Source organism: Protobothrops mucrosquamatus, unplaced genomic scaffold, assembly GCF_001527695.2.
Source record: "Protobothrops mucrosquamatus isolate PMUCROS unplaced genomic scaffold, P.Mucros_1.0 scaffold31, whole genome shotgun sequence".
In the NCBI taxonomy this organism is placed as follows: domain Eukaryota; kingdom Metazoa; phylum Chordata; class Lepidosauria; order Squamata; family Viperidae; genus Protobothrops; species Protobothrops mucrosquamatus.
In genome coordinates, this window is record NW_015386415.1 from 674,473 (window position 1) to 687,886 (window position 13,414).

General features: G+C 39.8%; 2 protein-coding genes across 2 annotated transcripts in view; one reads left to right on the forward strand and one right to left on the reverse strand.

The window, feature by feature from the left end:
- The window catches only part of XPO7 (exportin 7), a 33,761-nt gene extending 25,670 nt beyond the window's left edge, over positions 1-8,091 (reverse strand). The window contains exons 1-6 of the mRNA XM_015811139.2: positions 7,933-8,091; positions 7,454-7,547; positions 6,497-6,663; positions 5,582-5,647; positions 2,725-2,829; positions 1,420-1,585 (exon numbers count right to left, since the gene is read on the reverse strand). Of these exons, the coding sequence (XP_015666625.1) occupies positions 1,420-1,534 (115 nt within the window). The 5' untranslated portion in view covers positions 1,535-1,585; positions 2,725-2,829; positions 5,582-5,647; ... (1 more) ...; positions 7,454-7,547; positions 7,933-8,091. The remainder of the gene's footprint in view (positions 1-1,419; positions 1,586-2,724; positions 2,830-5,581; positions 5,648-6,496; positions 6,664-7,453; positions 7,548-7,932) is intronic.
- GFRA2 (GDNF family receptor alpha 2) overlaps positions 2,978-13,414 on the forward strand; it is a 66,024-nt gene continuing 55,587 nt past the window's right edge. Inside the window, exon 1 of the mRNA XM_015811116.1 lies at positions 2,978-3,110. Coding sequence (XP_015666602.1) covers positions 2,978-3,110 — 133 coding nt within the window. The remainder of the gene's footprint in view (positions 3,111-13,414) is intronic.

Consider the following 13,414-nt stretch of genomic DNA (forward strand, 5'->3'; position numbering starts at 1 on the left):
CTTCTATGCTATAAATCCCAACTGCCACCTTTTGAATGCCCGTGAGTTTGGCTCTAAACCAGGGGAAGAAAGCTTTCTGAAGTGCTTGGTTTAAACCACAAGGCAATTATGCTGAAAAGAGGAGGGGAAATGAGATGCGGGAGAGAAGTCACTTTCATGAGCCATTTCAGAAGAAGCCCAGAGGTTCCTACATCCATTAACTGCATACAGATACTAAGGAGTATGCTTGCAAATATTGTTGCATTTTCAATCAGCAGAAACCTTTTTAAACGCATTTATGGTCTGAACCGTAAGTGAGCATAATTACACCTGGATCATTCCATAACAAATCAATGAAAAATGGTATATTTTATCTGGAAATTCTGCACAGCCATTAAGTATGACTAAATATATATGCAGCCAATTATTTTCTCTGCTGACTGAATTATACCACCTTCTACTGCAAAAATGGACTCTTATTGTTTTTCCTATGCACTAGAAAGCTGAGATATGTAAGACTTACTGACAGTCAAACACATAGAAAGAGAGTCCAATTATTCAGGAACATGGCCATTTATTATGTTCTGGGTCCAATGGGATTTCTGACAATGGCAAACATTTCTGCTCTGTGTTGAAGATTATCCCTTGGCTTAGTCTTGCTCTCTCTTTGGTTAGAATAAAGAGAGCCCCATCGTCACCATTTACTTGCTCCAAAACACACTTTTTATAACTGGCTCATTAGAAGAAGAGACTTCTGCCTCTCTTGCTCCCTCCCCCACGTATGCCAACCTCTCCAGAGGCCACAATGCACTTAGCTGATATTCCAGGTTATAAGAAAGTGGAACAAAAATTAACCATGCATAATACTGCCATTTTTAAAAAAATTGTCTATTGGCACAGTAAACAAAACTTTATAATAAAAACAAGATGGAAAACTTTTAATATTTAGTGACCAATGGCCCAATGGAAGTAATAGGCAGGAGCAGATTTTCTTTTTCTCCAAAATGATGACCAGACCAGGCTATTCCAGGCCAAGGGAGGTCTACTGCACTGGCCGGTATGGAAAGAGCCTCTTGCCTCACTGGGATGAGCAGTTATCTAAAGATTCTAATCTGGTTACTGGGAAATGCTTCTCAGGAGTTGAATGACGTTATTTTCTCTCTGTAATGATCACAGCAATTCTCTAAGGAGGGTACATATTTCCCCCGTCTTCTGGGTATTCTCATGATTATTTCTGTGGACCCACTTAGGCAGCTTGCAAAATTGGCCAAATTGGAGTAGGTTTTTAAGAACACCCTCCACACACTGTGCCAACCCAAAGGCAAAGGTCTCCCAAGGCCTGTACAACATGACTCGAGCTACGTCTACAAAGATCAAGAGAAGCATGCAACTACAACCCTTTAATGCAGCTTAAAGAAATAGAGCAACTCAGCCCTCTACCTGATCTCCAGCTGGTAGGGATCTGCACTGTGCAGAGGTCGTCAGATGACTCGTCTGTTGATGTACCAATGAAGTCAAAGTTCAAACAATTGTATGTGAGCTTGAGCAGCTGCATAAGAAGACCATGCTGACTTTCGTCATTCAAGTTCAGGTTTTTTCCTGAAGCCTAAAAAAAAGAAAACCGAAATGGACGCAATTTTTAAGACATCAGCTGGGTATGAAAAAATATTTTATTTCAGGTTTCTGGTAGAACCTGATTTCCTAAGGAACCAGGAGTCTGTCTATCTTGTATTATTCCCCTTTAAATCTAGAAGCCAAATACAGAAACACCTAGGTATTTAGTTTAGTAAGCATGCCTCATTTGGAAGACAGTAGCAACATTTTAATTCATAACCTTGGCTTGTGTGGTTTGGTGCCTTTAATGAATTGTTAGCGTTAAAGGGTTTCTTTTATATATATATACATATGTATTGTTATGTATGTGTGTATTAACGGTGAGCTGTATTTTACGTTTTGTGACTTGGTCACAAATGGCATATCAAATAACAAGCCAAATAACTACAAGCTGTTTTTAAAGTTGCCTTGTACACCTTGAACATGTACCCTACACCAGTGGTCCCCAAACTTTTTAGCAGCAGGGACTGGTTTCATGGAAGACAATTTTTCCACGGACTGGGGCCGAGGGAGGAGTACGTAACCTAGATCCCTCGCACGTGCAGTTTACAATAGGCTGCAAATACAACATGAAGCTTCACTCTCTCAATTGCCTACCACTAACCCCCAGCTGTCCGGCATGGTCCCTAACAGGCCGTGAACCAGTCCCATTGGTTGAGGACCCCTGCCCTAAGCCAAACCATCAGAAAATAAATGCAGACTTCAAAAAGAGCTGCATATCACTATAGATACTGCAGACCTTTTGACAGAGATCTCTTGTAGCAATCTGGACTAGAAACAATTGCGATCAGGTTTCTCAGAGTTTCAACTGGAAAAAGAATTCAGACTACAACATAAAATTCCAGCAAGTCTTCAAGTGAGAAACCTGTATATAGGCAAGTAAAGAAGGCAAGATTCTGGTTCATTTTCCATGCAGAAGCAATGAGGTTTGCCTCGTTTGTGAAGGTGGGGCAGTTTGTAGGCAGAGCCTAACAATCCTACTTTATCATATACAGAAGTTGCCATACCAGGCTGAAGTTAGAGGTTTTCAGAGCTCTAAATCTAACATTGTAACATTGGATTTAATCATTTTTACCTTAATCATTTTACTCAGTTGTTAAGACTAAGCACTAAGGTCTCGAGTTTCCTTACCTGTTTCAGTAAATTACAGGACAGCGTGAAAATATCAAACAAAGATGAGTCGCGGAATGAGGAAGCAATTTTCCTGTGCTTGGTCAAAGGATGTGTAGTGTCTGCCTGGAGATTGAGAAAGGGAGAAAAAGAAAGCAAGTTATCATTAGATCTTAAATGCTCATGATGAAAATAAGAACAAGGATTTGTGGGGGAGTCATGATGGCCCTGACTCTTTCCAGATGTGCCCCAGATGGCTGCTCCTCCTAGGAAGATGTACCCTTCAACAGCCTTCATGCTCACAACTGTGGCGGAGCATTTGACTAACCTCACTTTTGGAAATAGCATATTTAACTATCTTAAAGCTATTAGAGACTTTTGGAACAACAAGTCTGAAAAGCCATCCGGTGAGTTTACCTTCATTTGTGAACTAAAAAAAATAAACTTAGGTTTAAGAATGTAAAGAATTGTAAACAAATGTAAGAATGTAAAGAATTATAAACAAATGACAAAAAGGTAAATAAGAGTTTGGTCTAAGAAAGTTATAAACAAATTAAGGGGTCAGACAAATTTGGAATATTGAGACTTTTACTATAAGATTTGGGAAAGAATTTTGGAAAGAATTATTTAAATAAACGGCTTTTCAAGAGAACCAAATTGTTTTGTCTCACTTTAATCATAATAGAAATTTGAGACTTTATGATATCTGAAACTGGACACTAGAGGGGACTAAAACTCCAGGCAGTGTCTTTGCCTTTGTTTTTTTTTGTTAGTATGGAGATTTACAAAACAACATTTGAAATTTGAAATACTTGCAGAGATTTTCAAATGAGGATAGAAATTAGTAGCTATAAGGTCAATGTCAGTAGTGATGCCTGCTTCTATGGACAGACTATTTCCAAAATATGTTAATGAAGGAATGACAGATGTGCAACAAATTTTGCCTACTGCAGAAATATTAGAACCAGAAATATTGGATAATAAAAAGTGTAGATTGTAAGACAGGAAAGACAGTTAAAATGGAAACACAAATGACAAGCAAAATGAATGACTGAGATAAGGACATTCAATTGGATACACAAAAAGTATTGGATAAAGCTTTGAAAATCAAAATGGAGATACAAATGATAGACCAAGATTATAATCTGGATAATGGCTTTTTACAGGTTTTACGAAAGATGTATGCTAAAGCCTCAAAGAAGCCTTTGGGATGGGCAAAGAAAAACCATTTCCCATTTAACTATCAGCATTTGCTTCCATTTGTCTTTTGAAGAAAAGGATAAATGATATGAATGATTTTATCTGTACACTGGCAGAATCTAAAATCCCCCATAATACCAAAGAATTGCTCAGTACTGTAGTGTATATAATCATGGTATATCAGTCTATAAAGACATAGCAAGGATCATTCAAGATTGAAATATGCTAAATAAAAGTACAAAATCTATTGTTTTTTAAGCACAAATGGTGTCTGCTGGGCCAAATCAGTCTGGCCGGGTTGGTGCACTCCAGTTTCCTTCAACTGAACAATGTCATCTGCCAGCATCCGGGAATTGCACCTTCTCTGCAGCAGGGCCTGCCCACTGGAATGGGGCTCCTCCCAAGATCCAGGGGCTTCCGAGAGGCACTCAGGTTCTAGCTCTTCTCCCAGGCACTTGGTGAGAGTGAGCAAAACCTTCTTGGATTGTGAGGATTTCTTTCTTTCTTTGCATTTCCGTCTGATTCTTGTCATGTTGGCCATCTTTTTTCTTGCTGTATTTTTGACGGTGCGTTTACTTATGAGCCAACCATAGTAGTAACTGGGAATTGAGGGGCACACAAAACCTGTCAAATCAACCCATCCAATCAACAGGTTACACCAGGGCTGGTGCCTGAACTGTATCTCCTCGCTATACCAGCTGGGGGTCCATCATCTTCCTGGACTGCACCTGTCCATCACCCTTTCCAGCCCTGGAAGCCGCTGTCCACGTCTGCTGAAGCTACAATGACTGCTGAGAATCAGCAGTGGAGGAGCAACATGCACTTTCCCTGGAAAGAGATGGGCCGGCCCTTTGCGAGGCGCCCCTTTTCCTCACTTCTGAACCCCCCCACCCCCCCCTAGCTCAGAGGAAGCACTAGGGACCTCGACCCGATTCTATCACATTGGACCGTCTGCTGCCACATGAAAACAGAGATGCTTTGTAAACGCTTGCTATCACCTGCTGAGCGATTAGCCTCCTGTTGATTTCAACCAACAATAGAGACCATCAAAGATCTCACCTAAACCTCCATTAAATTTTACAGTTTTTAGGCCAGAGTTTTCAAATACCTGCATGCTTGTTAGTAGAAGCCAGCAAGCATGCCTTGGGATTAGAAAAAAAAGATACAGCCTTCAAGCTTCTCTATAGAGATAGCACAGTGGAAGGCTAGGACTGCTGAAGGAGTGGTCTTCTCCAGACATATCAAAATTTGGAGGACAGGGGTTGCCATCTGTACTTCAGAAGAAGATAAGACCACACCCTGGCATGGGGAACATGCTAGCTTTTGAGTTTTCCCAGAGCTCTGATGGCTACCATGCACGACAGAAGTAAGTAGATATTAGGAAAGACTTTTCCAAAGGTGGAGCTATAAAAATGGAACGCTCATTGTGAACCTACACAATATTATTGAACAGAGGGTTATCTCTTTCGAGATCACTGTTCCATCCAAAGCCCTGCTTCTATTGCTCAGGAATTGTGCCAAAAATGGTAAATTTTAAACCCCAGTGGAGTGCCAGTATTTCTTACCAAAGCAACACACGTCTTTACAAACAAATCAGCGCACAGGCACAAAGCAGCACAAGGAAAAATGAATGAATAAAGTTGACACTTACTTCACTGAGGAAGGCTGAAGCACTTACTTGATTAATTTCATTTGTTAGCTGAGACAAGATTGTCACTCCTATGATGCAGTGCTCAACACTGTCCTAAAGAAAGAAAAAGGAAAAAAGGTCTCTATTGTTGTAGTTTACGGCTTAAATTTATTACTTATATAAAGCTGTCTGGCAGTCCGCCCCACAAGTCACAAGTGTGTCCCTTCTTCGAAGCAGGATACCAGTAGAATTTTCCAATCACATTTTGCAAGCAACTGAGATTTACTTGCAATTGTCGCTAATTATGTGTCCCTTGTAGGACTGGCTTTCCTGTAATTGTTTGATAGTCAGTAGATCTATAACAAAATCCAGCTATGTGCCCAGCAGGTGCTGCATTGTCTTTTTATTTTTATTATTCTTATATATATGAAATATGCTAAAAGCGTGTTATATAGTTCAAGGCAGAACAGGATTCTTCCATGCCCTTTCATCTTAATTTCTGCTCTTCAATACTGTCACTCCAATAGGCAGGCAAAAGGAATGACAAGTCGAGTGAACAAATTTTAGCTAAGCATCAGAAAAAATATTCCAGTCACAGAAGGGGGCTGTTTTAGAAAACACGGTGTGTGTGTGTTGTTATTGAATTAGATGGCTTTGGAGTAAATCAACAGCTACTGTTCCTCACCTAAACTTTAGCACATTCTAGTTCCTCTTCCTGGAAGCTTTTGGTTGGGCACTCTGAGAAACAGGAAGCTAGATAGTGGAAGCCTTTGATCTAGTGATTGGGGCAGATAAGAATTTTAGCATTTGGCTTTGCAGTTTTCTTTTTGTTGGCCTGATACCCACAACAGTACTGATGAACACTGGTTGTGTGAAACAAGCTTACTATTAAGCAAAAAGGATAGAAATCAGCAGCCAAAACCATTATATGCAAATGAAAAGTAGAAGAGATAAAACACTGACCTGCAAAAATCTTGTGACATCAGTGATGACATTTCTGAAAACATATTCATCCTTCTGGCAGTCAAACCAGCCCAGCTTTGTGATCCTGGCATAGAGCTGAATTAATGCTTGTGTAACAAACGTGGCCAGCTTAGGTCTGGTAGCAAGATAATTGAGCACATAATTCCCTGAAACAGATGCATCAAATAAAGAAGAGTTTAGGAAACATTTAGCTGGGAAAAGTTAACCACCACTGAAGCAAATACATGCAACTGGGACGAGGCTGCTACTTATTGCATGGAAGACCCACCGCATGCCCTGCATGGGGAAAAAGAAAACAAGGAGAGGAGGCAGAGGAATGGCTTTGCAATGAGCACAGACCATTCAGCTCGGCATCATCAGGCAAGATCTGGCCAAAGTGCTTTCATTGTGCCCTATCCAGATTGCCTGAGCTTCAGACAACAGCATAGCTAAAGCTATGGTTCCACAGAGCTGTACTTCCTACCCCAGAGCTGCTGCTGCTGCTGCTACTGATCAGCCAAAGCCCTCGGGGTGACCTCTGAAAGGCTGACTGCTCCTTCCCACCTAGAGTGAAGCTGCCTTGAAAGCCCAGGCAGACCCAGGAGGAAGGAGGTTTTGAGAGAACTGGCCTAAGCATTTCCTCCCTCACACTGTTCAAAGAGCAGCCAAAACAGCTGTTTCATACTTCTGAGACTTTTTAAAGGGCACTTTATGGTACAGTATATTACAAAAGTTATTTAACATATGTCAAGGAAAAGGGAAGCATGCACATATAAGGAAAATAAGCAAGGCAAATTCATTCTTTTTCCTCACACTATAGGTAACGTAAAAGAGAAGATTCTATGAACGTTCACTTTCTATCCCAGCATATGTTCTTAAACTTTTCAAATAGTCAATCTGATCCTAGGCAAGTCAGACAGACCTTGGGACTGAGCCATCCAGCTTTGTTATACTCACGTATGTCTATGCGTTGTTCCAAGGGCAAAGGGTTGTTTGTGCGTGACACCAGTTTTGTAAGGCATGTAGCTGCCAATAATTGGGAATATGATGACTGTAAAAGAAACACAAAATAAATCATTCATATAGATGGATAAATTCTGTGATTCTGCTGACGGCTCTTAGTGATCCTCATATTGGCAAGATGGCAATGTACCAATATTTAATAATCACCTTGAACCATGAGATGGGTGGCATATAAATTTAATAAATAAATAAAATAATAAAAGTATCTTTCACTGAATACTTTAAATTCTAGGTTAGATGGCCCAATAATTGGGTCTCCACAAACATATCTGGCATAGCCACATTTTAAAGAATGACTGTTATCTGTCAGTTGCAGATGCCTTCCTATATCAGATCATCAAGATATATCCCTAAACCTGCAGAAAATATCCAGCCACTTCAAAAGTAGTGTTGTGCATTATTTGTCTACATACACTCCCTCTTTCAAGGAGAAGCTGGCACTTGTTCAAGCAATCTGGGCTATTGGTAAATTCAACCAGGGCTTTCTCTGCCTGGAGCCGTGTAGTGGTGTCCGTTGTCTCATAGAGTTGCTTGCACAAATTCTCTAGCTGGGCTAGACTCTGGAACAAACCAAAGAGAATTGAGTTAAGATTTGGTTGGTTTTGCCATTTTGGAATACAGTATCATGATAGAAAAAGCAGAGCTCCAGCAGACACTTAAAAATAGCCTAATATACAGTATCTGGTTTTGCGTTATCACTACTGAAACCCTACTAAAAATATAATTCTGGTAACATCTGATACAGGCTTTAACCCCGAGTTAAAATTTAATTCCATTCCCTAACTCTGTCTTTAACCCAAATTTGTATTTCAGTCAAAACATGGACTTACAAACAGGCTGCCCATCACTGAAAAGGGTGGAGAGCATTGTCCTTCTTCAGCTGATGAAGCACTGAAACTGCACATTTTCAGGAAGCACTGAAAACAGGGGGTACATTAAAAATGCCTGGCTTCTGTGTGGTTGGCCCTCTCTAGCACTAGGTAGCCCGTTCGTGTCTTACATAAGGTTGTCCTTAAGTTGGTCGTTCTTAATCCAAGGACAGCCTATATTACGAAGTTTAACGAACGGTAACTTTTATGTGAAATTTACAAGCTCTTTACAATGTAACAGAGGTATTCCACAGTGGAACAGTTTAATGAAGCCACACCACAAAAGCCAAGGAGCAAACAAATCTGGACACTATTTAAATCTGCATGGAGGAGAGAGTGTCAAGTATTTAATCCCTAAATCCTGAAGGAAAGGGGGAATGTAAGTTGATCAAATGAATAAAGGTAAACAGCAAAATATGTTGATATGTTACTATGAATATGTTCATATGAAGTTCTATTAGATCATGTGTGAGCTAGATTCAATGTATGGATACGCAGAGACTTACTTCAAACATTTTTTTACTTCAACAATTAATTTTTTTAAAGATGGCTTTGAGAGATTGCCAGGGATATCCAAATATGAAAATAGTTTTTGTGCTTGATGCTACATCTTCCTCTCAGCCACAGAGTACTGCAGATAATTTTGAACAAACACCAAGTTAATTTGTATGCTTATTTCCCAATTACCAACTAATGAAGACAAGGGCTAGGACTAAGCAAAGGCTTGGAATTATTCTTCAATATAGTTGGACAACAGCAACCTTTGGAGCCATGATAATGACAGTATTGGGCATACCGACTTTCTAGACAGGGAGTCCTGTACATGTGAGATAAGGGTGGAAGCATGAAACAGCCTGAATGTACTTGGTGCATCTCTCAACAAAATGTACCGTCTCTCTTTGTTCAGGATTTTATTATTTTTTAAAAACATTTATATGTTTAAAAATATAAACAATTGCAGGCAGGCAACTTTTTGATGATGGCTATGGGCTGGGATTTTTCTGAAATGGGCTTCTTAGGATTCTAAGAATAGCTACTTTTAAGTCTGTTTTATATCTTTCATTAACAGCTTTGAGCATCTCCCACCTCAAAATAACAGAACCACCTATCATTAGCAACTGCGGGCCCAGACAGTTCTTAAAACAAAAACCATTTCAAGACTGAGTGAGGCCACCAAGTCCCCCAATGGTCACTCTGCTTTGTGGAGCTGAAACTGGTGAAAAATCATAAAATTGACATAAAAAGTCAATTGAGATGGGCGGCTACAGAAATTGAATAAAACATAAATAAAAAACAATTATAATGTTGAGCATTGTATAGTACTGAACTGAGATTACTAGGCTCTGAATTTTTCAAAATTTCAATTAACAATTTGAATGAAGAGGTGGAGAGAAAGCTTAAAACTTCAGGTAATACAAAACGGGTCATCCTGGAATATTCTATACCCTAGAATATAAAAACAAAATTTAACATCAGCTTCATAACAACATATTGGAAAAAGATTGGTTGCTAAAAAATAACCAACCTCACATGGGGGTGGGGGGCAAGATGGTCTATTTATGGGCAAAGTTAGAACCTACAGATAGAAGCTGACTGAAACTTTGTTACAAAAAGAATCAATAATTGAGGACTGTAAAAAGATACAAGAACAGTATGGGATGCTAATAAAGACTTTACGATGGTTATATAGCAAAATAGTAAAAAAAGACAAAGACGATGCAGTTCTTAAAGAAGATAAACATGACAGAGGAAGAACTAAAGAGCTCTCCAAGAAGAAAAAGTATCTCACAGTAAATGACTGAGGCGCAAAAGACCAGGTCCACACGTGAAGGTTGAATGTAACTGATTTATTGCTACAAGGCTGTGCACGGGGAATTTTCCAAGTAAGGGTCAGCACCTGGTTAGAGTTAGATACGGGTCAATGGCATTCAAGGGGGGGGGGTTGGACTCTGTGGGGTGAAATCCATCGCAGGTTAAGTTCCACTTAGGATGATTTATTGCTTAAGCCTCAACACAAGAGTCTAGTCAGCTAAGGGTCAGCACTAAATTGCTAGATAAGAGTCAACAGAGTTGGGGGGGGGTGGACTTGGAGTATTTGTGGACATGTAATTTGTGGACATATTTGGCTCTGCCTCTTCTCCTGTTGGCTGCCTAGTATGACTCTAAACTCACTCCTCTTTTCACTTTCCCTTCCAACCCCAGGCTCTGCCATTCCTTCTCCTACAGTTAACTTTCTACATTAACAATTAAAGAAATGAAAACAATGAATTTTGTGAAACAACGAATCAGCAAATAAGTGAGGAAAATGGTTAGCAGATAAACAAAACAAAAAACAGCCAGAAGAAAACGACACTGTACGTTACAAAGTGGAAATGTTATGGTAACAGATGATGCCAGTGAGTAAAGAATATTTCACCAGTATCACAGAAAAGTTCGTAAAAGATATGAGATTCCCCTGGTAAAAGTAGAAAAATACTTAAAGAAAGAAAATTTACCAAAGATAATGGATAAAAAAGCAGATGGAATACAAAAAGGGAGACATCAAGGATCCTCACTTTGCTTTGGGGTCTGGAAGTTTTGAAGAGAGTCATAAGACAAGATGGAGGAATAGCTGAGGAAAAGGTGAAATGAGAACTATACAAATCAAGGGCATTTGCAGACGATATATCAATGGAGAAGTTGAGGAATTTGGTGCATTAGCTTGATTTAAAATTTAAGGGAAAATGAAGATATTAACAAAATGTGAGGATGGAGAATTAAAATAAATGTAAAAAGACCTGTAAAAAGACAAAATGTGAGGATGGAGAATTAAAACAAATGTAAAAAGTTAAAATATTTGGACGTTGTTATGAGTAATATGAACTGTGTTATTTCAAATTAACAATGTCAAGGTATGGAATGAAGTTATGAAAAATTACTAAATTAGGAAAAGTTACAATTCTCATTGTGTAGAAGAAATTCTGTGGCGAAAATGGTTTTTATTTGAAACAATCAGTTTTAAAAAATGATTCACCTTTTAAGCAATGACAAAAGATATATCTAGATTTATGTGACGGGAAGAAACCAAGGCTTAAATATAATTTTTTTTCTGATGCAAAGGAGGTTTTACTGAATGTCAAATATTATTCTGCAACCTGTTTGGACGAAAGAGTGTTGCTGAGAAACAAGAAAATGCTAGAATTAAAAGAATAAAACCCGAGGTTTGCTTGGCATGGCTTATTATGGTACGATAAAGTTAATGTAGATTTTAAAAATCATTATGTGAGGTGCCGTATTAAAAATACAGAAGAGATACAAGGCCCGGGCTGTGACAGAAAATACTTTTGTTGGCTTCAGCAGAAGCAGCACTGCGAAAAAACAGGCCAAGAGAGATGGTTCACATATTGAAGAAAAGCACAATAAGGTGAAATCAAGAGATCAACTGACCGCAGAGGGGTTTAATTTTCAATGATTTTTATATGCTTAGTTAAAAGATAACAGGACATTTGGAACAAATGTACAAATGATGAATATGTAATTGCTGAAATGTATAAACTTTTGTTTAAATTTGAAACAGAAAAGTTAAAAACTACATGATAGAATGGGCTAAGAATTTTGGTTATAACATATGGATCAATGGATCAATGTAGGGCCTGTTGCCTCCACCAAGAGACCCAGATCCATGGGACATGTGCTGCTGCTCCCCATCTTAGCTCTGCTTTTCCTAGTGTGCTGAGCAAGGAAGGAGCTTCTGTAACCGTCCCTGTGGCCCCAACTGCACCAGCTGCAGCTTCTGGTGCTCTTCAAGAACAGCCTCATGTAGAGTACACCGCTGTAGTCCGACTGGGCAGTGACCAAGGCAAGAATGACCATTACAACCTCTTGGTCCATTAGAGCTAAACTAGTGCACAATGCCAAGTTGCACAAAGGGTTTATCTTCTAGGAGATTTTCCGATACTGTTGTCTCTCCACAAAAGCGTCCTGTGTCTGACTTAAGAATTCCTCATCCACCCTGATAAGCTGGGAAGGAGAGTTTAGTTCAGCCTAAGTAGAGAAAAAACTCCCGTTTGGGTTTCCTGTTCATTTCTTCACTGAGTTCATTCTCTGGGAGTTGCCACAAAAGCTGGGAGCAAGTGCTCCAGTCACACAAAACTGGACAACCAGCACAAACCATTCGGCAGTCAATCCCCTCCTCATTCTCCTCTCTGCCAAACTGCGGGCGGGCGGTCCTCGACTCACGACCACAAATAAGCCCAACATTTATGTAGCTGAGCGAGATGTTTGTCCAGTGAGTTTTGCCCCATTTTATGACCCTTCTTGCCACAGTTGTTAAATGAATCACAGTTGTTACGTTAGTAACACTTTCTTGCCACAGTTGTTAAGTGAATCCAGTTTCCCCATTGACTTTGCTTGTCAGAAGGTCGGAAAAGGGGTTCACATGATCCCCAGGACACTGCGATCGTCATAAATATGAACCGGTTGCCAAGCTAAGACAAAATTAGTCTGGCAAATTTTGTTCTGAAAAAATTATCTCCCACAAATTTAAGGGTATTGAAGTTTTCCATTTTTATTATTTCATGCCCCAAACAAAAGGAAAATAATTCCCCCCCCCCTCCCGGCACAAACAGTGAGATTCGTTGGCTGTGCTGAGGCTGGGCCTGAAGGGGAGCTGCAAAGGCCGCTGGGCACCGCCGGAGAAGGGCATGATGGCCCCCAGGATTCCATTCTATTCTATTGTTTAGTAAGACCACACTTGGAATATTGCATCCAGTTTTGGTCACCACAATACAAAAAAGATGTTGAGACTCTTGAAAGAATGCAGAGAAGAGCAACAAAGATGATTAGGATGCTGGAGGATAAAACATACGATGAACAGTTGCAGGAACTGGGTATGTCTAGTCCAATGAAGAGAAGGACTAGGGGTGACATGATAGCAGTCTTCCAATATTTGAGGGGCTGCCACAGAGAAGAGGGGGTCAACCTATTCTCCAAAGCACCTGAGGGTAGGACAAGAAGAAACAGATGGAAACTTATCATGCAGAGATCC